We start from the raw sequence: 26,298 nt of genomic DNA, 5'->3' as shown, positions 1-26,298 counted from the left end.
ATAAAAAGCCATAAAAAAATTATGTTGAAAAAAAAAGCCATATATTTTAAAATTTCAATAAAAAGTTCATATAAAATGTAATTTCCACATATATTTTGATGAAATATATTATTATATTAATTTTATGAAAATATGAAAACTTAACAGATTCTTATGCACAACCAAACACAGAAAGTGATATCCCAGGAATCATAAGTAAGATTACAGTGCACAACCAAACATAATGATATAAGTTTTCAGACTATCAGATTACCCTCTTCAATTTCCCTAATAATATGAAAATTATGAACTCCTCGTACCAAGCGGCCCCTAAAAAGCTATTGGACGGTGATTTTGACAACTTTATTTATAATTATAGATAATTCTTTATTCTAAGGGAGTTTTAAGGAATGCTTTAACATGTGCTTTAAATTTTTTTTTTAAAGATTTTATTAAAATAATTTATTTAATAATAAATAACTAACGAAAAATGTGCCAACAACATAACCCATCTTTGAAATTTTCAATGTATATTTAGAATTATTTATTAGATAAACACTTAATACTTTGTGTTTTTATTGAAATACACATTAGTATCTTATCTTTATAATAATAATTAGTTGAATGATGTTATTATAAAGATAAAGTAGTTGGTTTACCCTTATTTCTTTTATTTCTACTTATAATTTTTTTTACAGCGTTTTTTTATTCGGAAGAGAATTTTTTTACAGCTTGAAATTATAAAAGAATATCCTTGATATTTTTCTTCTAGTTCGAATAAAAGTGATAAAAAAATAATTAAAAAAAGTATTACAATTAGCTGTATCGTTTCTCTTTCAAAAAAAAAATTGGTTGTATCGTGTGTGGTACTCTATTGCCAAGACGGCGTCGTTTTATTTCCCTAAGCCCAAGTACCGCTCCTTTGGGTATTATATATGGTCTGTGCGTTGATCGTCTCATTCTCAGTCCTATGCTCTCAGGCTTACTCTGCGGCTCCATCGTCTCCTCTCTTTCGAGGCCTTTGTCTTCTCGGGTACGATAACTATTAGGGTTCCGTAAATCATCGATTTAGGGGTTTTTTTCCCTTTCTCCTTCGTTTTCGGTAACACCCCCCCCTCCTCTCCTTCTCTCTCTCTCTCTATGTCAATTAGGTATTTTGGGTTTTGATTACCATGGTTTTTTTCCCTTTCTGGGTTTGATCTAGGGTTTTGATTTTTTCCAACGATTTGATTTCGGTCGAGTAAGAGTCGGTATTTGAGTAATCGATACTTTGAATCGTTATCCATTGTGGGTCTTTGTTTTTTACCCTCCCTTAAATCCTTTTGGGTAGTGGGGGTGGTTTGTTATGGCTGATGGTATAGTTATATTTTATGTGATTTTGCAGGGTTCAGATGTCTTTTGATCTCCACAAGAGAAATTGCTCTGCGACAAGCAATTTTTGGTGGATAATGAACCGAAGGCTCTGGTGCTCGCTGAAGATATTGTTTAGACATTGGACTTGATTTTTGAGCCTTTTACCGTTACTTTTACTTCATTCGTTTTTTTGAGCAACTATTATTTCTTACTTCTCGTGAGAAAAAATCAATAGAGATTACTGGGTTCTGCAGCGATTGTGACATACAAATGGGTAAATCATTTTTGGCACCGGGGTTCCGGTTCCATCCCACGGATGTAGAACTGGTCAAATACTATTTAAAGAGAAAAGTATTAGGAAAGAAGTTACAAGTCGAAGCGATTGCGGAAATTGATATTTACAAGCACACTCCATGGGATCTTCCAGGTATTTTTTCTCATTTTAATATTGCTTTCTTATGGATCTGAATGAAGTTGTATTGTTGAGGCGTTTTATTTTCTCACACGAATTATTTGGATTCAATTTTGTTGTTCAGATAAATCTTGCTTGCCAAGTAAGGATCTAAAGTATTTCTTTTTTTGTCCACGAGTGAAAAAATATGCTAGTGGAGGAAGAATGAACCGGGCCGCTGAAGGTGGCTATTGGAAAACTACTGGAAAGGATAGGGATGTCAAACACAATAGTGAAGTTGTGGGAGCTATTAAGACTTTGGTTTTCCACACTGGTCGAGCTCCAAAAGGGAATAGGACAGATTGGGTAATGCACGAGTACACCCTGATGGAGCATGGTCTGGCAAAATTAGATGTCGTTCAGGTAAAGTCTTTTCTTTAGAGCATTAAAAACTTTATTTATTATTTTTTAAGAGCAAATTTCTAGCTGATATTAAACACAATTATGAAGTTTTTCTGGAGGGATTAAAACTTTTTTATTGCAAAGTTTTTGTTTTCCTGATTGAAATAGTTTATGGGGTTAATGATGTTAAGCTTATTATGGTCGAGAAATAGCTCTTACTCCTACGATTTGACTTTTTTTAATTTGAATATTAATCATATGAATTCCGATGGATCATACAATATGTTCTAGGCTGATCAATTGGGTTTCTTGGTTAAGCGAGCTGTGATTTTATGGAAATTTTATTCCTTCAGCTAGCTGAAGAGAAAGAACTATATTTCCCACGTAAAACTAATCGAACGTAAAATTAAGTTTTTTACTAAAAGAGGTATTTCAAAATATAATGTCAAAAACAAGTGATAATCACAATTCAGATAATTGTAGACTGAATGGAAGATTTGAGTGGGTCCAGACTGAACCAGCTAGTTAGATTATATAGAATATGAATATGATATCGTGAAGGGGTTTGCATTGCTTTTAGGTAAAGCTAGATTATTAAGGGAACTCAACGAACTCATTATCTGAAGGGCAAAGTGAGTCAAGTATGATGATATACAGGAATTTTTTTGGATGCGATTTGTATGATCAAATGTAGGATATCACATTTTGTTTTAGTTGCATCACTATTAGTGTATTTTCTTAAACATAACGTTTATGTGTTACCACATTTATCCATCAATGCTGATAAAATTTTGGTGTTTAGTTGCTGATTCATTTGAAGCTTTCTGTACTGCAGGATTCATATGTGCTGTGTGTGGTTTTCAAGAAAGAGGGTCCAGGACCAAAAAATGGTGCCCAATATGGTGCACCATTTGTTGAAGAAGACTGGACTGATGATGAAAAAGACAGCTGTTTGGAAGTGGACGTGCAAAATGTTCTGCCAACTAGAGAACATACTGCTAGTAGCTCCCATGCTCCTGAGAGCATTTGCATTGAAGGTGCTGAATCATGTCTGATACCATCTACTTATGTGGTTCATCAATCCTTTTCTGAAGATGATGTTAGCCATCGTAACCAGTTTGTAGCTAGTTGCTCACATGCCCTTGAAAGTCAGGACTTTGGATCTTCGTCGGACCTTGGTGTATGCATGGCACCACCCGTTCGTGATGCACCACCATTAGTTTGTGGTAGCGATGTTCTGTCTGAGAATCCCCCTGTTACGAACAATGATGACATTATGTTATTATTGGATAGCTTTTTTGTGGAAGGAGACCCTACTGAAGTAAATGAAAATCACACCATTAAGGTATGTATTATGCTGTCCTTTTATATGGGTGTTTGATATTCCCAACCTCATGAAAATTAGGAATGTAAATTTTGATGTAATATGGCAGAGTTCCATTTCAAGCATGTGCTTGGCAGGGTTCCATTCAAGTATGTGCTTGTATTTTAGAGTTCTGTGCTTTTAGTATAAGGAAATTTATGGTTGTCATAATGGTCTACATTATCAAATCCCTAAATCCCTAGTGTATACATTTTTAGAGTGATTGTTTTGCAGTCATTGATTGGTTTTGTTTCTGTTGATATTGTGTATTGTTCATTTTTTGTGCTTCTATCCTAATTATTATATTATACATGGCAGGTTCCATTACAAGCATGTATATGGCCTGTTCATAATTATAACTTACCCATAGTGTTATAGGTGGTACTTCCTGTCACATTTGCTACATTGTACCAAAAAATTTTACGCTGCATTTTTTATCCTATTGGACTGTACTTTCTGATTGCTCTAAATGAACACGAGTCTCTTGGATGTAGTTGTAATATGTTAAGCATTTAAAGTTTCAGCTTTCCTAGAATCAAGGGAACATCTTAGTTTCCCTAGCAATTACTTTGACAAATTTGTGTTTGTCAGAACTTTTTGAATTTAAGGTTTATGTCGTGTTTTGTTTGTACAATGTGACAGATTACTTTTTGGATATTAAGATTTCTAAAATAGTTCAAACAAACTCTTAAATTTGATTTTGATCAAATTTTTTTGAATTAAAATCACAAATAATTTATCGAACTAACAACTCAGAACAAAAACTGTGTTGTTATATTCAATTTTTTGTTTATCAAAATCAGGTTTAGGTTTAGGGGTCTATTTCAACTATTTTTACAAAAAATAATTTGTCAACATACAAAGTATAAACCCTTTATTTAATGTTTAACATTGTTTGTAGCACATTTGATAGTGGTAATGTTATTTCAACCTGCAATTCTTGTTTTTTTTTTTTAAAAAAAATTAAACATCTTTTCTTTTTTTGTTTCAGGATACTACTGATCCTGTCCATGATAATGCGGCTCAGCATGCTTCTTGTCCTGTTGATGCAAATGATATCTTCAGAGGTTTGGGTGATTTGGGCAACCTGTATAGTCCAAACTGGGCGGAAGATGATTTATCTGGTTCCCATACTCTAGAGCAGTTTACTCCTGGTGACAATGGCCCTTCTTATCTGGAACTGAGGGATCTTGAAGCTCCATTGACTCGTTCCAATACATCATCTTTGTGGGATCACGATATGGGGAATTACCAATTCGATTGTAGTACTGCCATACAGAATACAGATTACTCACAGCAATATCTGCTCACTGAAATAAATTATCAGTTAGAGGAGCTTAATACCATTCATGGGTCTGAAAATCATCAGACCCCCAAGTGAACTTCGTCTTTATATCATTATTTTTCCACAGATTTACCAATGATTATCTTTTTGATAATTATTATTCTCATAAACAAAATGTTTACCTTTTATTTTATTTTCGGGATAGACTTTTGTTTAATTTTTTTTTAACAGGGTGAATTCAAATTTTCCTACTCCTTTGTGTACTGTTCTTTTATTTTCGTTTTCTATTTTTACTCTCTTCATTCTTTGTGAAATTCAACGAGTCTCAGGGTAGATATGGATGTTCGGGCAACTATTTATTTGGTTCAAATAACATTCAACTTATTTCAACATGTTCGGGCGAGTAAGATCCGTGCCCTTATATTTTTCAACTATTTATTTGGTTCGAGTAACATTCAAGCTTATTTCATCTCTTTTTTATTTTTATTTTTATGGGCGTTTAGAACTGATGAGTTAAATTGATTTTCACGTGTTAAAAAACAACACACAAAAACCTCGTATTTATCCCAGTTATAAAAAAGACCAATTGAATCTGTATTCTTTTACCAAAAAAAGGAGATGTACAGGTACATAATACACAACTGATTAAAATGAAAAACACAGCGGCGAGGCCAAGCTAGAAAGGTGCTGTGACTACGTCTCTTGATAGCTCTGAATGTGCAAATTCCTCGCTTAGATCCATATCTAGTGTGCCTTTTTTCAGTCCCACCACACCCGTGACCGGTTCTAAACCCTTCAATCCAAATAAATTCAAATTCGAAATATCAGTACAGATAATTAAAGATGTAATAATGGAACAAGACTATGACGATTTTGCAACGTCTTAAATTAAGATATCCCTAATCAACGTTGTTTCTGAATTTGTATTTTTAAATAAAAAAAATTATCTGCTAAAATTCATACTCCAAACAGGGCCAAAATGAGTGGATGTATGTCTATTTTTCTTATTTTTTTGAACAAAGTTGAAAAATAAACTAAGAATTTTACCTCTATTTGTTGTCTTTTTCTCACCAATTTTAGCCTAGCATTGCACTAATGGGCATTTGTTATAAGTTTGGAGTGTCATGGGAATGTTTGACAAGTGTTCGCATGTGGGGTAGTCTAAAACTCACCCTTTCAAAAGCATTCATATTACTTACTAAAATTATGTAGAACCCACCACATTCTCAACTAAAAAATAAAACCAAACATAGTTTTCACTTGTCCACCTATCCTAATACTTTCCCATATAACAAACGAGTATAACGTATATAAACTGAGGGAGGATTTGGAATTGGGGGCGTCAAAATGAAAATAAAATTTGAGGAAAAATTAAAGATGCTAAAAAAATACTAAGATTATATAAATAAATAACACACAACTTTTTCTTTTTCAATAACAAAAATAATAATTTAGGGAGGTCAAGACCCCTTTTGCACCATGTGCATCCGTCCTTGCGTACATTTATATTTATACTAGGTGTAATTGTGTTACAATTTATTTTTTGAAAAAAATTACAATTTATTTTTATTTATTTAAATAACTTTTAATACTTTTCATATTATAATTCACATGATATATAATTTTTTTAATTTTAAATTAAAAATATTTTGTATTATATTAAAAAATACCTATAAATTTTAATTAACTAAATTAATATACATAAAATATAAAATTATAAACTTAATATTTTAAGTTAATTATATTTTAATTATTCATCTCAAAATATTTCATATTTAATATAAAACTATACATAAATATATAATCAATAATATAAATAATTAAATAAAAAATTTAATTTAGATATTTTAAGTAAAATAATTTTTTAAAATAAATAAATAAATAATTAATTATTATAGCAGTCTTAGTATTATCTGTTAACCTTAATAAAAAATAATAAAATCTGTTAACCCAGTAAACCGTTAGACAAATTTTAGAATAATATTTATTTTGCCATATGTAAATAACCAAAATGAGAATGTGTAGATATATAGAATGCAGGGACCTAGAAAGAGAATATGTATGTTTATAGTAGTAAATCTTATATTTATTAAAGGGTAAATACTATTTTAATGGTAGTTTGTATTTTATCGAAATAAAGATTTGGTCTTTCGTATTTTTAATAATGCTAATTTGATATTTTGTAATTTAATATCACACATATTTAATACCTTAAATTCAAATTTGATAAATAAAATTTTATCAATATGACTAAACTACTTTCAAATTCAAATTTAATTATTTAATTATATATAACTAAGTACAGTTGATCATATTAAAAAAAAATTATTAATCAAATTTTGAAAATATAGATTAGCAAATCTATATTTTGATAAAATAAAAGGTTCCAAATAATTATTTATCCGAAATAAAATAACTATGATACTGGGTGATTTCTCAAAAAGAAAAAAAAAACTATGATACTTGGTGCACGTATATATATGGATATAAATTATTTTATTTACTTTATTTTTAATAAATAATTTTTTTCAAATATTTTTTATTTCTTTACCTTTAGGATTCGAACCTTTGCTTACACTTTCAGTCCCAAACCGGAACACACAATTGACCCTGCTATTCCTCTATTTAATACATCATATTCTCCCTTGATCAATTAAATCAGCTCATAATCAAAACTTAGTATACTTATTGAAGTCACTATTAATTTATATTTCTTACAGAAAATTATACATGTGATACATATTGGGCTATAAGCTTGCTTGGAACCTGTTTTTCGTTTTTAATTTTATAAAAAATTGTTTGGAAAAAATATAGTATACAAATATTCTAATAAGTAATTTTTTTTTTCATAAAACCAGGACAAATAATAATAATAATAATATACACAAATTTATTCATATATAAATTTACAAAACTGATTTGTCCTTAATGATTTTCTATGTATCTCTTAATTCCTACAATTTTCATTCCCATATGGTATATTTTTCTTTATTTTGTTATCTATTATCGTTAACAATATAAGTAAAATAAATTGACCAAGAACATTTTATGTTCTTCAAAAAAATATCCAAGAAGATGAAGTAGAAGGAGAAGAAAAGGGAAATAAACGTCAAGCAAAGCAACTACCTCAGTGAAGATATTCATGGCTTCTTCCACAGGCCTAGTTTTCAGAATATATAAAGCTGCTTCCTGCAAACCCCATATACATCGATCAAAACCATAAATATATATATATTACAGATATTCAGCCATCAAAATAAATAAATAACAAAATTAATAGAATATATATATAACTTCATAATTAATACGTATGAATAGATTTAATTTACCCTTGCAAAGTGCATTTGATCCATTCTCAGAGTCCTTGGCTCGCTATCTATGGAAGATTTCCTATCAATCCGTACCACCGATGCTCCTTCCATTTATATCATTGAGAGAGAGAGAGGAGAGTAGAGAAATAAAACAACAAGACATGTCTATACGCTCTCTCTCTCTATATATATATATAGAGAGAGAGAGAGTGAGAGACTAGAAATTATTGAAGATTTCTGTACGCTAAAATATCTATAGAAAGTGACGTAGAGAAATCAAAGAACCAGTGCTATATTATTTTATATTATATATATAGTAGGAATGAATCGATGAAGAGCAATGTCGTGGACAATTTCATGAGGGCCTGGAGTTGTGTGAGCTACTGAACCACGAAAGACACGTGGTGAGGACCAGAATGTCCGATTGTTCAGTTATACGTGGCTTTCCCCAGTACGCGATATATTTACACGTGGAGGCCTGTGGTGACCTCGTCACCATCAAGAAAATCCTGTTCAGACGCGTGGGAAACCCTATATATGTGTTTTTCGCAGCTTTCCAAAAATAGGGAAAAATAAAATGAAAATAAATTGATGTGGGGTGTACTAAAACGGCATGAGACCAACCATGGAGGGACAAACGGTTGTCGGTTGATGGTGGATGGTGGCTGGCTTTGCTGTTGTTGGACGAAGTTGGCAGTCTGAGGACACGTGGTTGGACTGTGTTGGTGTGGAATCCGCTCTAGGAGTTTTTGACCTTTTTTGATTTGTTTCGTCTCTCTTGGACGTCACTTAAGAAGATAAGGTCCACAGACACGGACACAGACACCGACTACGACTACGATTATGACTAGCTTGATTGATGCACGAGGGTGTAACGCGGTCCAATGTTTTGATTTGGCTAATATTGTAAATATAGGCCGTACTTTCTAAAATGGTTCGTGCTCGGGTGGTACGAGCATGATACGACACGAAAAAATATGAGTTTGGGTCAGGCACGACATAAATTAAAAATTAGCACGATATGGCATGACACGATATAAGTATTAGCACGGCACGACACGACAAGTCTCAAGGCACTACACGAAAGCACGAATAAATTAACCTGAAAGCATGACACGATAAAAAGTTCAATATTTTGATATTAATAATGATAATAAATTTTTATTTGTCAATTATCTATAAATTAAAATGATAATAAAAATATATTATTTTTCTCAATATTTATATTTTTATAATTATATTAATTTATTTTAAGATTTGTGAGTTAAAATTGTTAGCATTTATTAGTAGATATTCAAATTCTAATAATTATCTTTGATATAATTTTGTGTAAAGTATTGTTGAAAACTATATAACAATATCTAAAACTATAATTTAAACAAAGAAATATATTTAGATTGGTGGTGAATCTATTGACTGTTAAAGATCAGGTGAAGGGTTCAAATTCTTATTCTCACATTTTTTGGCAATTATAAAATGAGCCTAAAAGTGGGCCTAAATTTAAGCCCAAATAAAGAAAGTGGATCGGCTCGACATAGCACGAGCACGGCACGACATGGGCCGGGCCGTGCTGGGCTTACTCTTTCAAAGATAGGTCGGCTTGGCACGAATTGAAATACAGGCCCACCCCAAATTCTTCGGAGGTGTAGGCCAGACCGGCCCACATTTACAGCTCTAGATTTTACTACGACACCATGACCTCTTGAATTGGGCCTAATAAATCAATTGAGCCTTCTCTACACTCACGACTTTGGAAACTTACCTCAATTTTTATGGCATCTTTCATAGGTAAATAACACCTCACGTCTAGAGCTGAGCATAAAATCCAAAAACTGAAAAAAAAAATCGAGTACACTGACTTTCCGAACACCGAAAAAATCAAAACCAATTAAACCGAATGCTGAAAAAATCGTTAACAATGTAAACTGCCATTGTTCGGTCAGATTGAAAATCCGTGTGTACTGACTAGTTTGAACCGAAACCGGCCGAAAGTATAAATATTTGTAAGTTGTGCTATGCTTATGGACTTTTAACTATGTTTACAAACTTTCAAATTTGTGAATGTAACTATGTGTAAAAAAAGCACAAAAATGGATTCCAACAATCTAAATTTTTTAGTTTATTTTTTTAACTAAAACTTTCTAAAAATTATGGAATTTTAAAAAAAAAAAAATTGAACTTCGGTTTGGTCAGTTAAACTGACCAAACTGCGGTCCAAAACGGTAGGTTTTTTTCTTTAATTGGTTTGGTTGGTCGGTTTTTGGATCGCACCAATCCGGACCAAAAACTGAATTATGTGTTTAATAATATGACAAAACTGTCCAAACCGATCGATGGTTAGTGTAATACCCTGAAATCCCTAATGCGGTTTAATGGCTGGATTAGTAGGCGGGGATGGTCATAACTGTTTAATTATGCCATTAAATGCTTATATGCATGTTTATGTGAATTATATTATAATATGATGTTAAGTGCATGCATGTGGGTCCACATTTCATTCTAGGGGTGTTTTGGTAATTTGGCCCGTTGAGGGCATAATTGTATATTTGTATGCATGTCGGTGATAAATTTTTGAGGCCACATTATAATGTGGATTTGTTCGAGCTATTTGGCATGAGACGATCTTTGAATATTAAGTAACAGTTTAGTCATAACGAGATTAAGTTCGAGGCTCGGGGTGAGTCTCGGGATGTTTTAATGATTAGAGCGTTGCCGGGAATAAAAGAGTAACGAGATATGAATTATTGGTATTTGAGAATATTGAGAATATCGGGAATTGGAGGGTGTTAATTATAATTAACGAAATAGGTTGAAAGATGACGATTTTACCCTTGGGAGACTTTAGAAGCTTTTATTTGACCTAGGGTAATTAAGGTCATTTGACTTGAGATATATATGATTTTGGTAACCTGTAGAAGAACAGAACAAAAACAGAGCCCTCACTTCTTCTTCACGTACATCATCTTCCCTTTATCTTCCTTTGGAGTTTTTGGTCCCAAATTGAAGAATTAAGATAGGAAATCAAGGTTTGGAGGTTATAGACTTGGTTCATCCATTGAAGGGGATTCAAAACCAATTTGAGGTAAGATATTATCCATGAATTTCAAGAGTTTCTCTGTTTTTCTTATAGTTTTCAGCCTATGGATTTTGATATGGATAGTTGGAATCAATGGGAGTTTTTGGGTTTGGATGCTTGGGTTTGGATGCTTGGGTTTGGATGAGGGTATGATGTAGATGAAGTTTAGGGGTTGAATTGGATGTTTTGGTAAGGTTTGGGATTGGCTTGGAAGGTTGGTTTCAAGGGGAATCGCAAGGAGGGAAAAACAGGGATGTTGCTGGTCTGAAGCTGGCGCCCCAGCGCTATGCAGGGCAGAGGCTAGGGCCTTTCTGCCTTGGGTCAGCGCCCCAGCGCTAGGCCAATTTCAGGGGATGTCATTTTTAGGGCTTGGGATGGATTTTAAGGCTCGGGGGTTGGCTCCTTTACCCCTTTTGAGTAGATTGAGAGTCCCGAGAGTGAGGGATTGATCCCGGGAGTGTGGTTTTAGATTGTGAACCATTCATTGATTTACTTTATTAATGGTTTCTAATTGGTTATAATTAGGTAACCGCTAAGGAATCTAAAGGTTGATCGTTCTCAAGGGTCGTTCTTATATTATTTCTCGCTCGAGCCTGAGGTAAGAAAACTGCACCGTGTGTATATGACATGCATGATTGTTGTTGAGGCATGTTGGTTGATAAATGTAGACATTGATTGCATATTAAATGCTAGAGGATGTTGTTTACTTGTGTATGACATTGATTAGTCAGGGACAGCACTGGTCGCGTATCACTGACCTAAGAGTCAGAAACGGCATAAGTGTCCTGAACGCAGGGCCGAATGAAGATTAGATCTAATCGATATCAACGTTGAATGACTCTAAGGCATTAACGTTGGACCGACCCTAAGGTCGATGAATCTTATAAGCGCTTGGCTAGTCTAGGACTAGTTACTCAGAGCCAGGGCCTAAGGCCTAGGTGACTGTTTGTCACATGGCTAGGGAATGATGTTCCATGGTTATGACTCTATGGTCATGAGGTAGGTTATGTTGATGACTAGTCATCATGCACCTAACCTGTTTAAGCTAGTGAAAGGTTCACTTATCTGTTAAGCCCCGGTGGCCCTATCATCACATGACTAAAGGGAGTTGTACCCACCTTAGTGACTTTTTCAATTGTCACTTCTCTACTTTGGACTGAAAGTCCTAAATGATTATTACGATCATTGTTGATATTATATTCATGTTATATTGTGTTTTCTTGCTGGGCCTTGGCTCATGAGTGCTATGTGGTGCAGGTAAAAGAAAGAAAAGCTCACCCAGCCTTGAGTGGAGAGCTTAGGTGGTGATGTGTACATATGCGGCCACTTGACCACTCAGCCAAGGAGTTCTTAGAGGAACTAGGGGTTTACCCTATTTTTGCCGCTTAGGTCGGCTGGGTTTGTAAATTTGAAATAGTAATGACATTTTTGAGTTGTAAATAACTTGTGAATGTTTTGATGGGCCCATGAACAGTTTTATGTATTTAATAAAATATATCATTTCCTTTTTATTAGTTTTTCCACCTTAGCATGTTACACTACAACAAATTTTATATACAATGACTCCCTACAATGTCTTACACCATTGGTGTAAGACATTAAAACTTATCAGGGGTTTTAAATGTCTAATGGTGTAAAACATTGAAAGTTTTTATTAATGACTACAATTGGAAGACATTAAAAATGGCGGAAGACGTTGGAAATAGGTTGAGAAGTGGCCAGGGGGACATCTAATGTCTCCCACTGGGAGACGTGGGACACGTGGCCAGGGGGACATCTAATGTCCCGCACAGTATACTGGAATACTCCAACACCTACCTCACCGAAAAAACAATCGAAAGCCTCTTCTTCGAATGACGACATTAGAAAGGAGTTTGAAGAAAGATTTCGAAAACAAGAAGAAGAGCATCGTCAACAAGCACAACGTCTAGAAGAGCGCCTTCAGCAACAAGATGAGCTCTTGAGAAAATTCATGGCCCAACAGAGTGGGTCAGGATCCAACGTTGGAGTCCCACCAGCACCACCATCATACTATGTGCCCGACCCACCAGTGCCACCAGCGCATGCATCCTACTATACTCCTGACCCACTAGTGCCTCAAGCAGAAGAACAAATTATTGCACTACAACCGCTTTTGCAAGAGGTAATTAAATTTTCTTGAATATTCTGAACCCAAATAAATTTCTTTACTGTTTCAACATGCTTATTTGTATATAATATATTTCTCGCACAGGGTCGAGCATGCCAATTAGCGATTGGTTCGGTTTCAAACATTGTTGCTGTAACGACCCCAAATTCAGTATTAAGGCTTAGGGCCTGAGATAGCGTGCCTGGAGGGCATAATGGAATTCTGTGTGGGTCTTTAATGGGTTTTATGCATGATTATGATTTAGTGCACATTTTATGATTATGTGATTAATTGTGGTGCATGATTATGTGAATTAATATGCATGTAGACCTGATTGAGCATATTTGTAATTTGGCCATGTTGGGCATGACTATGTTGATACCTGTGATCTATGACTCGAGACGATCCTAGAACGAGCGGGTTAGCGGGAAGTCAAAGCGGGAACCTGTACCAGGCTTGGGTTAAGCCTGGGGAGTTAATCGAGAATTTGGGAATGCATTTGGTGATTTATTAGGCATTGGGTAGCGAACGGGAATTATTAGGAACACTTGAGGAATTAGTGGGAATTTGGGTATTATGACTAAAATGCCCTTTATGGACATAAAGGCTTAGAATTGATAAGAGAGGGTATTTTGGTCATTAGGCTTGCAAGAGATAAAATAAAGGAGGCCTTTATACTTAGTGGATTTAGTAGAGAAAATTTTAGGCTGAAAAGAAAGAAAGAAAGAAAGAAGAGAAAAGAAGAGAGGGAAAGCTGAAGGGTTGGCTTTGAAGATTTGGTTTGTGGTTATCCCACCCTTTTTCTTTGATTTTTCTTGAGGTGAAGCTCAGTGGTAAGCTAGGTTGGTGGATTTGCAAGAGATTAGCAAGATCAAATCAGAGATTTGAGGTAAGTTCTTGAGGTTTTCGGTTTTAGGGTTTTGCTGGTTTTGAACTGTGTTTTTGAGCTAAATGGATGGGGTTTTTGGGGAAAACAGGTCAAGGTTGTAAAGGTGCAAGCCAAGGAGGTCTAGGGTGCAGTTCAAGGTCGAAATTCCACCCACGGTATGATTTCTAAGACCCTATCCTTGTTGTTTGATTGATTTTTCTGGTTTTGGGGTTCATTGGGTTAGATTTTGAGTTGTGGGTTGCTTGAGCTTGGGATTGAGTTCTTGGGGTGCTTGGGATGAGTGTGTGGTGTATATATGTTTGTTTTTGGGCTTGGGAAAGAGTTGGACAAGTTTGGGTTCGAAATGGGGGAAGAAAATCGCAAGATGCGATTTTTGGTTTTGCTGTGCTGCAACTAGCGCTACAGCGCTAGGCAGGGGGCGCTGTAGCGCTAGCCCCTGTCTGGTGAGGGTGGTTCTGCTTGTAGCGCTACAGCGCTACCTTTTGAGCGCTGTAGCGCTGCACTGTTCACAGAGGGGATTTTTGGGCTTTTGTGAAGGGATTTTGACCTAGGGTTCGGGGCTCGATTCCGCCACTTTGTTTTGGGGATTTAGGACTTCCCGGGGGCTCGGGATTAGTCCCGAGGCTAGGTTTTGGACCTGAGGATTGGTGATGACTTTGACTTGTGGATTTTGCTTAGGTAAGCGCTAGGGCTCGGGTAAGATCGTGCTCAAGGAGTCAGGTTGATCAAGGCTACTTAATCTAAAGGTAAGAAAACCGTAACACCCGAGTTTAGGGCATGGCCCCACTGTGTGATTGTAGGGCGTGGCCCCGGATTGTATTACGTGCAAATGCTTAACCTTAAATGAACCATGATGTGTGTGAATGTTTATTTTGAATGTACTATATGTGTTATTATGATGAAACGAGCGGCAGAGGCCGGGTACGGCATAGGCCGGGGCGGCCGTGGGCCGAAAGTAACACAGCACATGGGATGCTTATATTCAGGGTGGGACCTAAGGGATACATGAGTTATCCTCGCGGTGAGAACCGAAACTCCAGGCTTTGGTAAGGCCTTGGGAGCGGCATGGCCGTACTTGTTTATTATGGTGGTTTTCCTATGCATCAGTGAATCATTGCCAGCTATTTGTTTTGCATATGTTATGTGTTATTTGGGTTTTCTTGCTGGGCTTCGGCTCACGGGTGCTCCGTGTGGCAGGTAAAAGCAAGGAGTCAGTCAACCGGCCATGAGTATGGAGAGCGTGGGGGCGGCGCGTACATGTTCGGCCTGCCCGACTGCTTTGGTTGGGGGCATTTTGTATATGGCTGTATTTAACCATTCTTTTGATAGATGATCAAGTGTAAATCTATTTTGGTGTTGTAAACATTTTGTAAACCTTATTTTGGGATCCCAGATGTTTTATATTTAACGTTTTCAATGAAGTTGACCATTTTAAAAGAATACAGCCTTAAACTCTGATTTAATCACACTTTTGGTTTTAGAAACCACTTTGAGTCAATTAAATGCACAATTTCTGTTTTAAACTCACTTAGTAACGGCTCTAAGGTAGTAGGGCGTTACAGTTGCATCAGGTAAACTCATTGAAAGAGAGGCAGGCAACAATTACCAAGTTATGATTACTAGCGTTATTAAGCCAACCTGTCCTCTCCCTTTTGCATATCCTGATTTGGATATGTACTTGTTGCTCAAGCCATTAGGACGCCAATAGTGTGGCCTAAGGATTTGGTCATTATATTTGAAGATATATATCATGAGGTGATGCCAAATTTTTACATAATTATCTTTACAATTCTATATTTATTTGTTTGCATCTTTTTTAATTGTTGATATGGTTGTATACAGGCTCCCTCTACAAGTAGGACCAGATCACAACGACCAAAAACTCCATCAACACAACAACCACGAGAAAGAAGATGACCACAAACTCCTCCAACACAATTGCCCCACACTCCATTGGAACGATTACAAAATATTGTATCTCATTGGGCTGATGGCGAGTGTGTCAATCTAGGCATAGAGTCTGAAGTTTTTGATCAGGATATGTCTCACTGTTATATATTTAAGGATTACATACTTTAGTTTGCTCGAAAGGAGATGATTGGACAAACAGTGGTCGTTAGCTACATGAGTTATATATCTCACAAAGTTCGTTCATTTAATTTTCTAATTTGATTTATTTAATCATATAACAATTTTCATATTTTTGTATTAGGTTCATTTACAGATATGTGGTACAACAAGGTCGCCAAAATAAGTTTTTATTTGTCAATCCTAATATTGTTGCCACTCAAGGGAGTTCATTCGACGATCGTGTTCAAAATCTGTTCAGACGATGCAATGACATAAAATCAAAAGAACAAGTTATGCTTGTCCCTTGGAACCATGGGTAAGTTTAAAAAGTTGTCATTTTTCCGACCCATATCAATACTTTCTTTGTTTAACATTTGAGTTATAATTTTTTGGTTTTTCTTATGCAGTGAACATTGGATGTTGCTTATTTTGGCACCGTATGCATATCATGTTTATTGTTGTGATCCGGTGAATTTAGATCTCAATAACCGTGAGGAGATTGTATCAGTGATCGTCAGTGCTTTAAATCTTTTTTCTCTCTATGAATCTTCCTGATGTCGAGATCCCTGATACTCTACGCATTAAGCAACCTCAGGTAAGTAGTTACAACTTAAATTTTTGAACTTTTATAATTATTAAGTAGAATAATATGTATGCATTTTTTAACAAGTTTCAATTTAATAATGAATTACTGATACTTTTAAATAATTAGTGTCCACACCAACCGGACAATGTGGCATGTGGATACTACATAATAAGAATGTTGAAGGATTTGATTGAACATGTGAGTCCCGGACATTACTTGAGAACGGTATTATTAATTAAAATTTACAAATTATTTTTGAAACCATATATATAAATGTAATTAAATAATTATTTAATATATTTTACTTTATATTTTTTGCAGCTAACAAGTACATCATATACAAAGGCACAAATTAATGAGTTTCGACAAGAATGGGCGACAGATATGTTACAAATAATCCAAAGTAACTGACCTCGTTGATAGGTTTTTTTTTTATTTTTTACCTCTTTCTTCATACATAAATGCAATATTTGTTAATTTTGAATATGTCTAACAAATATTGTATTTTGTTTTTGATCTCTTTCTTTATACACAATGCAATATTTGTTAATTTTGAATATCTCTAACAAATATTGTATTTCTTGTATATGTCTAACAAATATATATGTATAACAAATTTTGTGTTTCTTGCATATTTTTATTTTATTAATTATGGAAATTTTAATTTAAATTAATATTAAATTGATTTCAATTTAATTAATTATTAAATCAAATTTAAATAATATTAATTATAAATTTATTTAATTTATTTTTTTTAAATCTGGGAGACTTTCAATGTCTCCCATTGGGAGAGGTGGGAGACTTCCAACGTCTCCTACTAGGAGAGGTGGAACACTTCCCACGTCTCCCACTGTGAGAGGTTGAAAGTCAACGTTTGACTTTCAACCTCTCCCAATGGGAGACGTGAGACCTATACCTACAATGACCCCGCCTACAACGTCTTCCCAATTGGGAGACATTGTAGACTTTCAATCTCTCCCAAATAAAATCATAAAACCTTTATTTTGTTGTAGTGTTAATAACACTTAGAAGCATGTTTTTAACCAAAGGACTCAGGTAGCGAGTCAAATTTCCGGTTCACTGTTCACCGTAACTGTTCTGGGGTAACCAGGGCGTTACAGTTAGCCTAGTCACATCCCTAATTTTCTTCAAATGTATCCCTAGATCATTATATCAACACGAAAAATTTAATTAATACACTTCATTTTTATTAAAAATTAATGTAAAATATATATTTTTTATTAATTTATACTATTTTTTTTAAATGTTCTTTTTTATATTCTAAAAAATATATATAAATAAAATATAATATATATATTCAGACATAAAAAATCAAAACAATATTAATATATAAATTGAAGTAGTTTTTTTTTAAACAATTATACATTATTTTTAAAAAATTCATCAAAATAAAATAAAATAATTAAAATTAACACAAAAAAATTTAAAAATGAAAGAATAAAAAGAATTGAGAAAAAATATTAAGAATATATTCAAAAAAAGAATAACTTAATTTATTTATTTTTAATAAATAGGTGTAAATATCATCCACCATCACTTAAGTCCTCAGGGCAGATTCATTTTCTGTTAAATCACTATTAAATCCAAGGATAAAATCATAATTTCACATCAAAAACAAAATAAAACCTCAAAATCTAGGAATATCATCGTCTTCTCTTCCTCGGTTTGATTCCTTCATCTTCTTCTTCTTCTTCTTCTTCTTCTTTTCACTTATTTGGGGAAAAATTAAGAATTTCTATTCTTTATCCTACTGCGCATCAAACACACCATCCTCATGCCTTTACATGATCTGCTTGCTCTTTATTACAGCTGCTACTATAGCAGAATAAAAACCCAAATCAATATAATATAAACATCTTGGAATCAATTTGGACCAAAAAAAAAAATACATGAATATGAAAGAGTAACTATCCCTCATTTTCTTTATAGAAAAAGAAAAAGAGAGAAAAATATCTTATAACAAACCAATCAAACTCTCATCCCAGTTGGAATGGTCAATTCAGAGTATTATTTAAAAAAAATGAAAAAACAATGTGAGTTTTGTTGAATATAACAGATTAAAATAATAGAGAATGAAATCAAAAGGATTATAGTTCATACAAAAAAAATCAAAATCAAAATCAAAAGGATTATAAAGATGTAGATACCTTATGAGAGATTCGCAGTGAAAGAAAATAAAACTTGATTTTTGGAGAGATTGGTTACGAGGTCTCTAGCTCCACCCAATGCACCAAATGTATCATGTGGTTTACGATATATATATGTATATTAAAGTTTACAAAGAAGGCAGGGGTGGAAATTTAGCTATGTCGCCAGACTCGTCACGTATGGAGAATTCGACACCTTTCAGTCATATGGAAAGAAAGAGAGGAAAAGCAAAACGACATATTTTCCAATCACCTGTCGGCGAAGAAAAATGAGAAGAATTTTAGTAGTGACGAGGAAGAAGATGCTATCCTTATGTTAATTTAGTTTTTTTTTTTTAAAAAAAAATAACGGAGTAATGCTTACACTACATATGAATACATACATTTATTTATTTATAATTATACCCTAACTATTTCTTATATTAGGCTTGAATTTTATACCCATTTTACAAAATAATTAATTAATTATACATATTATTTATAAAAAATAGAAATTAGAAATTAAAGTTTTTAAATAACAAATCGAGTAATTCTTGTTAAAATAGATAGTTAAATAAAAAAAAATTAAGATTTAATACAATTTCAAAATAAATTTATAAAATTAAAATTTTAAGAATAGAATAAACTTACTTTTATTTTATATGATTTTCTAGTAAGAAAAAGTGTAAATTGCAGTTAAAATACTCAATGTTCTAAAATGTTGTATTTTTATACTCAATTTTTTTTTTGCGGTGAATATACCTCATATTTTTTAAGTGTTGTAATTTTATACCAATTTTTTTCTTGGTAAATATACTAAATATTTTCAAAATGTTGCACTTTTATACCTAATTTTTTATATATAGTAAAGATAGATCAACTCTATATTAGGACATTTGGTATATTTACAAAAAAAAAAATTAAGCATATAAAAGTGCAACATTATAAAATTATATAAGAAAACAAAATAAAGTAATTGACAAAAAACATAGGATATATGAAAATAGAATTATATAATATAATATTTTTAATTAAATAATATTCTATAATATAACCTATTTTTTAGTATTATATATTCATTATATTGTATATTTCCAAGACTTATCAAGATTTGACTATAATAATATAAACTACAAAGCTTTAAAATTCACCATCCTTCTCTCAAAATCAACATTAAGATGTATTTTGATTGTATAATATATGAAATTTCAAATTGTTAACTCTACATTTGGGTTGACGGACATAAAAATACTTTATAATAGTATTTATTATATATCTTATGAAATTGTTATACGCACTTTTGGACATGATGATATGTCAAAGAAAGAATAAGGATATAGCCAAGATTCAAGGCGGGAGTATAAACTGGAGTTGATTGGAAAAAAGAAAAAATTCGATGAAAAAATTTCTTTAAAGAGGGTAGATTGTAGTATCCATGATTTACTTAATTTTCTTTTATCTATTTTTAAAATATAACTTGAGAAAGTGGTATTATTCTAGTTAATTTAGAAAATGTGTGGATCGCATAGGAATTGATTTGTTTATGGTTAAAAAGATTATAACCTAGAATTTATTTATATTAGATAAATAAATTAATAGTTATAATTAGAATTTGCTAAATAAATATAATTAAGAGATAATATATTTATTAGTGGTCTTATTATTATTTGGAAATAAAGGATCAAAAACCCTAGATTTCTATATAAGAATTTCGGCCTAGAGTTAAGGAAATGTCTTTCGGCTTGCAATTAGTTATTTGATTTATTAGAAAATGAGGCAAGGGAATTAAGATATAATTTTTGGGCAATTATTATATGGATTTCGGCCAAGGCCAAAAGAGGGAGGCTTGGCTGACAAGTTCTTTCCTTTATGAGAAGATTTGATAATTATGTTAATGCATGTGTGTAGTTAAGGAAATTAGAGAGGGGATAAATGTAGACGGTGAAAAACGTAGTTAAGGAAATTGACGGTGAGAACTCGTTAACGATGTTAAGTCGGAAGGATCAACATATAGAGCTCAAAAAATGAAAAACTTCAAGAATTTAACAAGAAACTTAGAAAATAGTTGCAGAAAGAAATGGAGAAAAGAACTTGTATTTCTTTTGGTACCAAGCTACAGTGTTTTTCAACCCCCTTCTATGATGAAGTGAGGTTTCCTTTATAGTGGGCTCTAATGACCCCTGATACATTGTGGTCCAAAGGGACCAGATCGTACACAAGTACATTGTCAGGGGAGTGGTATCAAGTGTAGTGGTGCCGGCTCCTAGTACATCGTCAAAGTCTGTGGGAGCACCTCCACTTTAGTACTCGATTGTGCCTCCACTACTCGCCTAGTACAAGTGTCAGAGATTGGCTAGTGAGGACCACAGCAGGTACCTCACTTGTACGACCACTACTTGTCTGGCGTGGGCCTTGTGTCCATACTCTAATTCCTCTTGGTTTGTAAGTGCGCTCCGTACCTCTTCTGACTTCGCAACAAATCGCTGTGAGGCTTTCCCTATCCTTCATTTAATGTGTGTTAAAGAAGTCCTCGACTTTACATCCTGTGAGACTCACAGGAAGAGAGGTGCCCCGTTGGTGGTGCTTATCTCAGGGAGAGAGATAAGGCCTCTTCAACGAGGTCTGCTTTGTATGTGATAAGACTTGATGCCCATGCGTGAGTTGATGGTCTCACTTTGCGAGACCAATGCCCCGCGGTCCCCATGCACGAAGCGCAGGCGCGTGGGGCCGCGAGACGCAAGCCTGGGAGAGGTGTGCCCCGCTACGCGAGACCCCTCTTGTGGCAGTATCCCAGATGTGCAAGGGGGGCTGCGAGACCCGCGCGGCTTGTGCGCGAGGCGATGCCACCATGAGACCCTCGGCGCGGTTGGTGCGCTAGGTGAGGCCACCACGAGACCCTCGGTGCAGCTAGTGCACGAGCCGAGGTCGCGAGACCCTCGGCGTGGCTGGTGCGCGAGGCGAGGCCGCCACGAGACCCTCAGCGCAGCTGGTGCGCGAGGCGAGGCCGCCACGAGACCCTCGGCGTAGTTGGTGCGTGAGGCGAGGCTGCGAGACCCCCGACATGACTGGTACGCAAGGCAAGGCCACAACGAGACCCTTGGCGCAGCTGGTATGCGAGGCGAGGCTGCCACGAGACCCTAGCGCGCAGCTGGTGCGTGAGGCGAGGCCGCGAGACCCTTGACGCGACTGGTGCGCGAGGCGAGGGAATAGGGGCTTCGCGAGACGGTGGTGGTGCAAGGTGCCTTGGGGGTTGCGAGACGCTTGTCTCCTTGTGGCAGTGACCCAAGTGAAATCAGTAACTCCAGCACTGAAATCAGGCTGATAAGCACTATATCCAGTGGGCGCTGCTCCATATCCCGTCGGAGCCGCACTGAAACTAGTGGGTGGCATGGCTCTAGAGCCAGCTGGCGGGACGTTTGGACTGGATTGGGCTCCCGTCATACTTGGTTGGACAGGTGCGTAGGGTGGATATTGGGTCCCCAAAGCCACGTGGCTAGGCGTTGTCAGAGCGGGAAAGGCGATGGGCCCCCAAAATGCTCCGATCTAGGTGTTTTCCTAGCTTATATATTCTTGTACTCGACGGATGAAGTCGTCGAGCCTCGGACACCCTCTCCGCTGGAGGTCATCCCACAACGGGGACCCCGCACGGATGCTGACCTGCAAGGCAATTAGCTGCTGGTCATCATCAATCCTCTTGGTCCTCGCAACTTCCTCCTTGAAGCACTTGATCTAAGCCTTGAGGGTCTTGAAGGGTCCTGTCTTTATGTTGGCTAGAGCATTGACCTCAAAGCTCACCTTCTGAGCTGTTATAAATTGTCTTCGGGATGATGACAACAGCTAGTGCCACGAATGAATGGATCCCGACCTGTGTTTCTTGAACCATTCATTTGATGGTCCTATCAAGGTTATCAGGAACACATGACACTTGGTGTCTTCGGAGACACGAGGCACCGATATCAACCTATTGAACTTAGAAAGGTGGTCGGTGGGATCCGTGCTGCCATTATAGGATGTGATGGCAGGCATCTTAAAGCCTCGCGATAACAGGGCTTCCACAAAGTGAGGAACACATGGCTCCTCGTCCTCGTCCTCTGAGTCACGTCGGGTCATTCTGAGCATTATCCTCTTTAAGCTCTCTAAATTCGCACAGAGGGGGTCACGGTCTTGGTTAGCACTTTGTGCCGAGTTATCCCTCTTTCGGGTGTTGAGTCTGTTTCGGAGGTCTGACTGGTCCTTCCTCCTGGGTTCGTGCCTGAAAGCCTTTTTACACCTATGAGCATTCAGGCCATCTCGTAGGTCAGTTTGACATTGATAACTCTACAAAATAGAGTTATTTTACCACTTTTTATGTGTTAATTGTTGCTTAATTCTTGAGATTTTAATTGATTTATCAAGTTTTAAAGTAATTTTGAATTTATTGGGCTTATTTTGATTTTATATATTTTTGTGTGTTTTTATAGTTATTTTGTTGTAAAATGTTGTAGTTAATTATTTGAATTATTTCATGTTTAGTTTGAGGTAAAAAGATGCAATTTTGAGCTTAAATGTTTAAGTAAATTAAGTTTTAATTAATATTTTCATGGAAATTTTGTTTTATATTATTGAAAATATTTAGTTTTAATTTAATTTATGTTTGTTTTATAGGGAATTTGTTGTAATTTATTTGCTCTTGAAAAGTAAGGAAAATGAAGGAAAAGGTGGCATTGTCAAAGAGAGAAAAAGAAGAAAGAAAAGTGGTATAATTGAAAAAAAGAGCAAGCCCAATCGTTGGGCCCGTCTCTTGCTCAGCTCCCCATTCGGCCCAATAAGCAGTAGTGCCATGCTCCAGGCCCACACAGCCGCCTGGGCCTCCTCATCTCCCAGCTGAGACTAGCCCAGCCTCCTGCATCCTCACAACAGCCCGAAGACCCTAGCCAACCCCTTGCCTCAGCTGCCACTCAACCCACGCTTGGGCCTTTCCCTCCCCAGCCAGCAGACACCTCACAACCAGCCACCAAAGCAGCTGCCATTTCCCCTTGAGCCCAACAAAATGCATTTTGTCCCCTTGTCCATTTGTCCCAAAATACCACATTTTTTTACCCAAACTTTTCTACACATTTTACCCTAAAACATCATTATTACACTCTATAATTTATCCCTATTTGCCATATTATAATTAATTAAATTAATTTAATCAATTTAATTATTTTAAATTGATTATTTTAATGCCCATTTTTTGGCTATAAATAAGGGAGTTTAGGGGTGAATTTTGGAGAGAGGTTACCATACCACAAATTCTACACATTTCAAATCATCTCTATTCTCTTCATCTTCATCTTCTTTTTGGTTATTTTCTATGTATTTTTAGAGGAACAATTTGGGGGTTTCTCCTCCAAATTTTCCTATTTATGTTTGTAATTTTTAGTTTGTATTTGCTATTCTAGTTATGAGTTTCTAATCTTTTTAAGATTATTAAGGTGATGATGAAACAATTTGTAACTAGATAGTATTTATTTTGTATGTTGATTTCTCATTTTGTGCAACAAAATTTATGGAATTTTCTTCTTCAAATATCTTCTTTCATCTCAAATATCATGTATTTTGGATTGTTAACACATATTTACACTTTGTTCTTCATTGGTGCAAAAACATAATATTCTTTGTGTAAAATGTGTCATTAAATTGTACACATCCATGCTTAGAACAAAAATATTATGTTTTGCCTTATAAATAATGTTCATTGATTTATTTGTTATTTCATTAGATTGATTTACACTAAATGCTTTGAAATTATAATTTTGAAAAGTGAAGAAAAATCTTATCTTTTTAGAAGTAATTTGTGCTTAAAATAATAAATCTATTTGGAAAATGATAGTTTGATTTATTTTAACTATCACTAAAACTTGGGAATCAATATACTTATAAATATTATTGAACTTATATTTTGTGGATTCTAATCCTTAATAATCTTATTTTACCATCTTGTTTACAATTATTAATTTAGTAATATATATTGTCTTTAATTTCTATATTATTGTCTTTTATTTTATTTTCATTATTAAAAAATCTCTTCAATTTTTGGAGCTAGATTAGAATTTGTTAATTTTGGTTTAAAATAGTTTTTTTTTCTTTCGATTTTAGACAACTCCTTTGGGTTCGATCTCGTGCTTATACGAACACTATATTCCATATACGATTCGTGCGCTTGCGAGTATAAATTTTTAAAACATACCTGTTTTGGGTCCATCAGACCTCGAAATGCACCACTGCCCTCGGGGTACACTACTTCTGTTTCTCTGTTGGACTCAACATTCTCATTGTTAACCGAGATGTTGATGTTGCGCTCTCGGTTAATATAGGTGTTTTTCATGTTGGCTCCTTGGCAGTTGTTCCTGTGGTGATGGTGAGGTGTTGGGAGGACACCATCTCTGAGCCTCACGCGATCCGTATTGGCGCGCCAGGGCGGAACACCCCGGGCTCCACAGGCACTGATGGCTTGGTGGTGTCCTTGGGAACCTAATCCTTTACCCTTACCAGTTGGCCTCGGGGCATGGTTGTCTTCGGGGTTTCGACGAGCTTTCTTTTTCTTGGGAGCAAGGTTGTCGTCAATATTACCCTTGCCATGATCTTGTGGCACGGGTGGGGCTCCAACTCCAACTGGGTGCACGTGGGGCACACCAGCTAGCGGATCTTACGCCACATCAGTCAGGTAACCCAAAGGCACAATGGCTGGTTCGATAGGTGGCACTCCAGCTAGGTGCAAAGGTGGCACACTAGCTGGCTGCCTATATGGTGCTTTGCCAGGGCGGTCCACTCGCAGCCCTTGGGCCGCCAGAGTAGCCCTCATGGTATTAACCATCTCCTGTAGGGCGGCATATTACCCTCCTGGGTGTTGAGTTTTTGCTGTTGAGTGGCCACCTGGTCACGGAGTGCCACCACTTATGGCATCTCCTCTGCGTCCATGGGTTGAGGGTATTCCTCATAATACTCATCTTCCATGTCGTCGTATTTGGTGTTTTCATCATAGTCTTCCACCATCTCAGGGAGGTCCTGGGGTGGTGGAAGGCTGGTTTCTCCTCTCTCAACTCCGGCGGGAGGAGTTGCATCGTCTGGTGCGTTTCTCCAAGTAGTCACCATGTTTAAGTTCTTCAATTTTTCCTCAATTCTCAATAAAAGCAATAAAATGTTGACTGCCTTTTTCGCTATCAACCTATTCTGAGAGTATAAATAAAATAATGTAGAAGAACACAAGGGTTTTGTAATGCCCTACTAAACCAGGATCGTTACACTGTGTGTTTAAAATTGTGCTTAACTTGTTAAGCGAGTCATTTAGATTAAA

The 26,298-nt window shown here is 35.5% G+C and overlaps 2 protein-coding genes and 1 long non-coding RNA gene across 4 annotated transcripts; 1 reads left to right on the top strand and 2 right to left on the bottom strand.

Moving 5' to 3' along the window:
* Positions 1 to 856: 856 nt before the first annotated feature.
* On the top strand, positions 857 to 5,024 carry LOC133802320 (NAC domain-containing protein 82-like). 2 transcript variants are annotated; one of them, XM_062240617.1, is made up of 5 exons: positions 857 to 1,012; positions 1,364 to 1,759; positions 1,869 to 2,146; positions 2,961 to 3,470; positions 4,480 to 5,024. In XM_062240617.1, the coding sequence occupies exons 2-5, from the start codon at positions 1,603 to 1,605 to the stop codon at positions 4,867 to 4,869; spliced, it is 1,335 nt and encodes a 444-aa protein (XP_062096601.1). In that variant the 5' UTR covers positions 857 to 1,012; positions 1,364 to 1,602; the 3' UTR covers positions 4,870 to 5,024. The 2 variants fall into 2 exon arrangements, with proteins under 2 accessions (XP_062096601.1, XP_062096609.1); XM_062240625.1 differs by having other exon boundaries at positions 938 to 1,081.
* A 319-nt stretch (positions 5,025 to 5,343) lies between these two features.
* On the bottom strand, positions 5,344 to 8,335 carry LOC133802335 (uncharacterized). Its single transcript, XM_062240636.1, has 3 exons — positions 8,103 to 8,335; positions 7,900 to 7,962; positions 5,344 to 5,566 (listed from the first exon to the last, which is right to left on the bottom strand). The coding sequence occupies exons 1-3, from the start codon at positions 8,193 to 8,195 to the stop codon at positions 5,450 to 5,452; spliced, it is 273 nt and encodes a 90-aa protein (XP_062096620.1). The 5' UTR covers positions 8,196 to 8,335; the 3' UTR covers positions 5,344 to 5,449.
* Positions 8,336 to 18,325: 9,990 nt separating this feature from the next.
* On the bottom strand, positions 18,326 to 19,297 carry LOC133824865 (uncharacterized). Its single transcript, XR_009888600.1, has 2 exons — positions 19,002 to 19,297; positions 18,326 to 18,669 (listed from the first exon to the last, which is right to left on the bottom strand). It is a non-coding gene; the product is annotated as an uncharacterized LOC133824865 (long non-coding RNA).
* Positions 19,298 to 26,298: the final 7,001 nt, after the last annotated feature.

The sequence above is a fragment of the Humulus lupulus genome, chromosome 1 (genome assembly GCF_963169125.1).
Source record: "Humulus lupulus chromosome 1, drHumLupu1.1, whole genome shotgun sequence".
NCBI lineage: Eukaryota > Viridiplantae > Streptophyta > Magnoliopsida > Rosales > Cannabaceae > Humulus > Humulus lupulus.
The sequence above is the reverse complement of the archived record's forward strand: the minus strand, read 5'-3'. Positions and strand labels throughout refer to the sequence as shown.

Coding starts and splice junctions, on each gene's coding strand:
- LOC133802335 (XM_062240636.1), bottom strand. CDS start 8,195: ATGGAAGGAGCATCGGTGGTACGGATTGATAGGAAATCTTCCATAGAT. Junction 7,963..8,102: donor ATCAAATGCACTTTGCAAGG/GTAAATTAAATC, acceptor TGGGGTTTGCAG/GAAGCAGCTTTATATATTCT. Junction 5,567..7,899: donor CCATGAATATCTTCACTGAG/GTAGTTGCTTTG, acceptor TTTGGATTGAAG/GGTTTAGAACCGGTCACGGG.
- LOC133802320 (XM_062240617.1), top strand. CDS start 1,603: ATGGGTAAATCATTTTTGGCACCGGGGTTCCGGTTCCATCCCACGGAT. Junction 1,760..1,868: donor CACTCCATGGGATCTTCCAG/GTATTTTTTCTC, acceptor TTTGTTGTTCAG/ATAAATCTTGCTTGCCAAGT. Junction 2,147..2,960: donor CAAAATTAGATGTCGTTCAG/GTAAAGTCTTTT, acceptor TCTGTACTGCAG/GATTCATATGTGCTGTGTGT.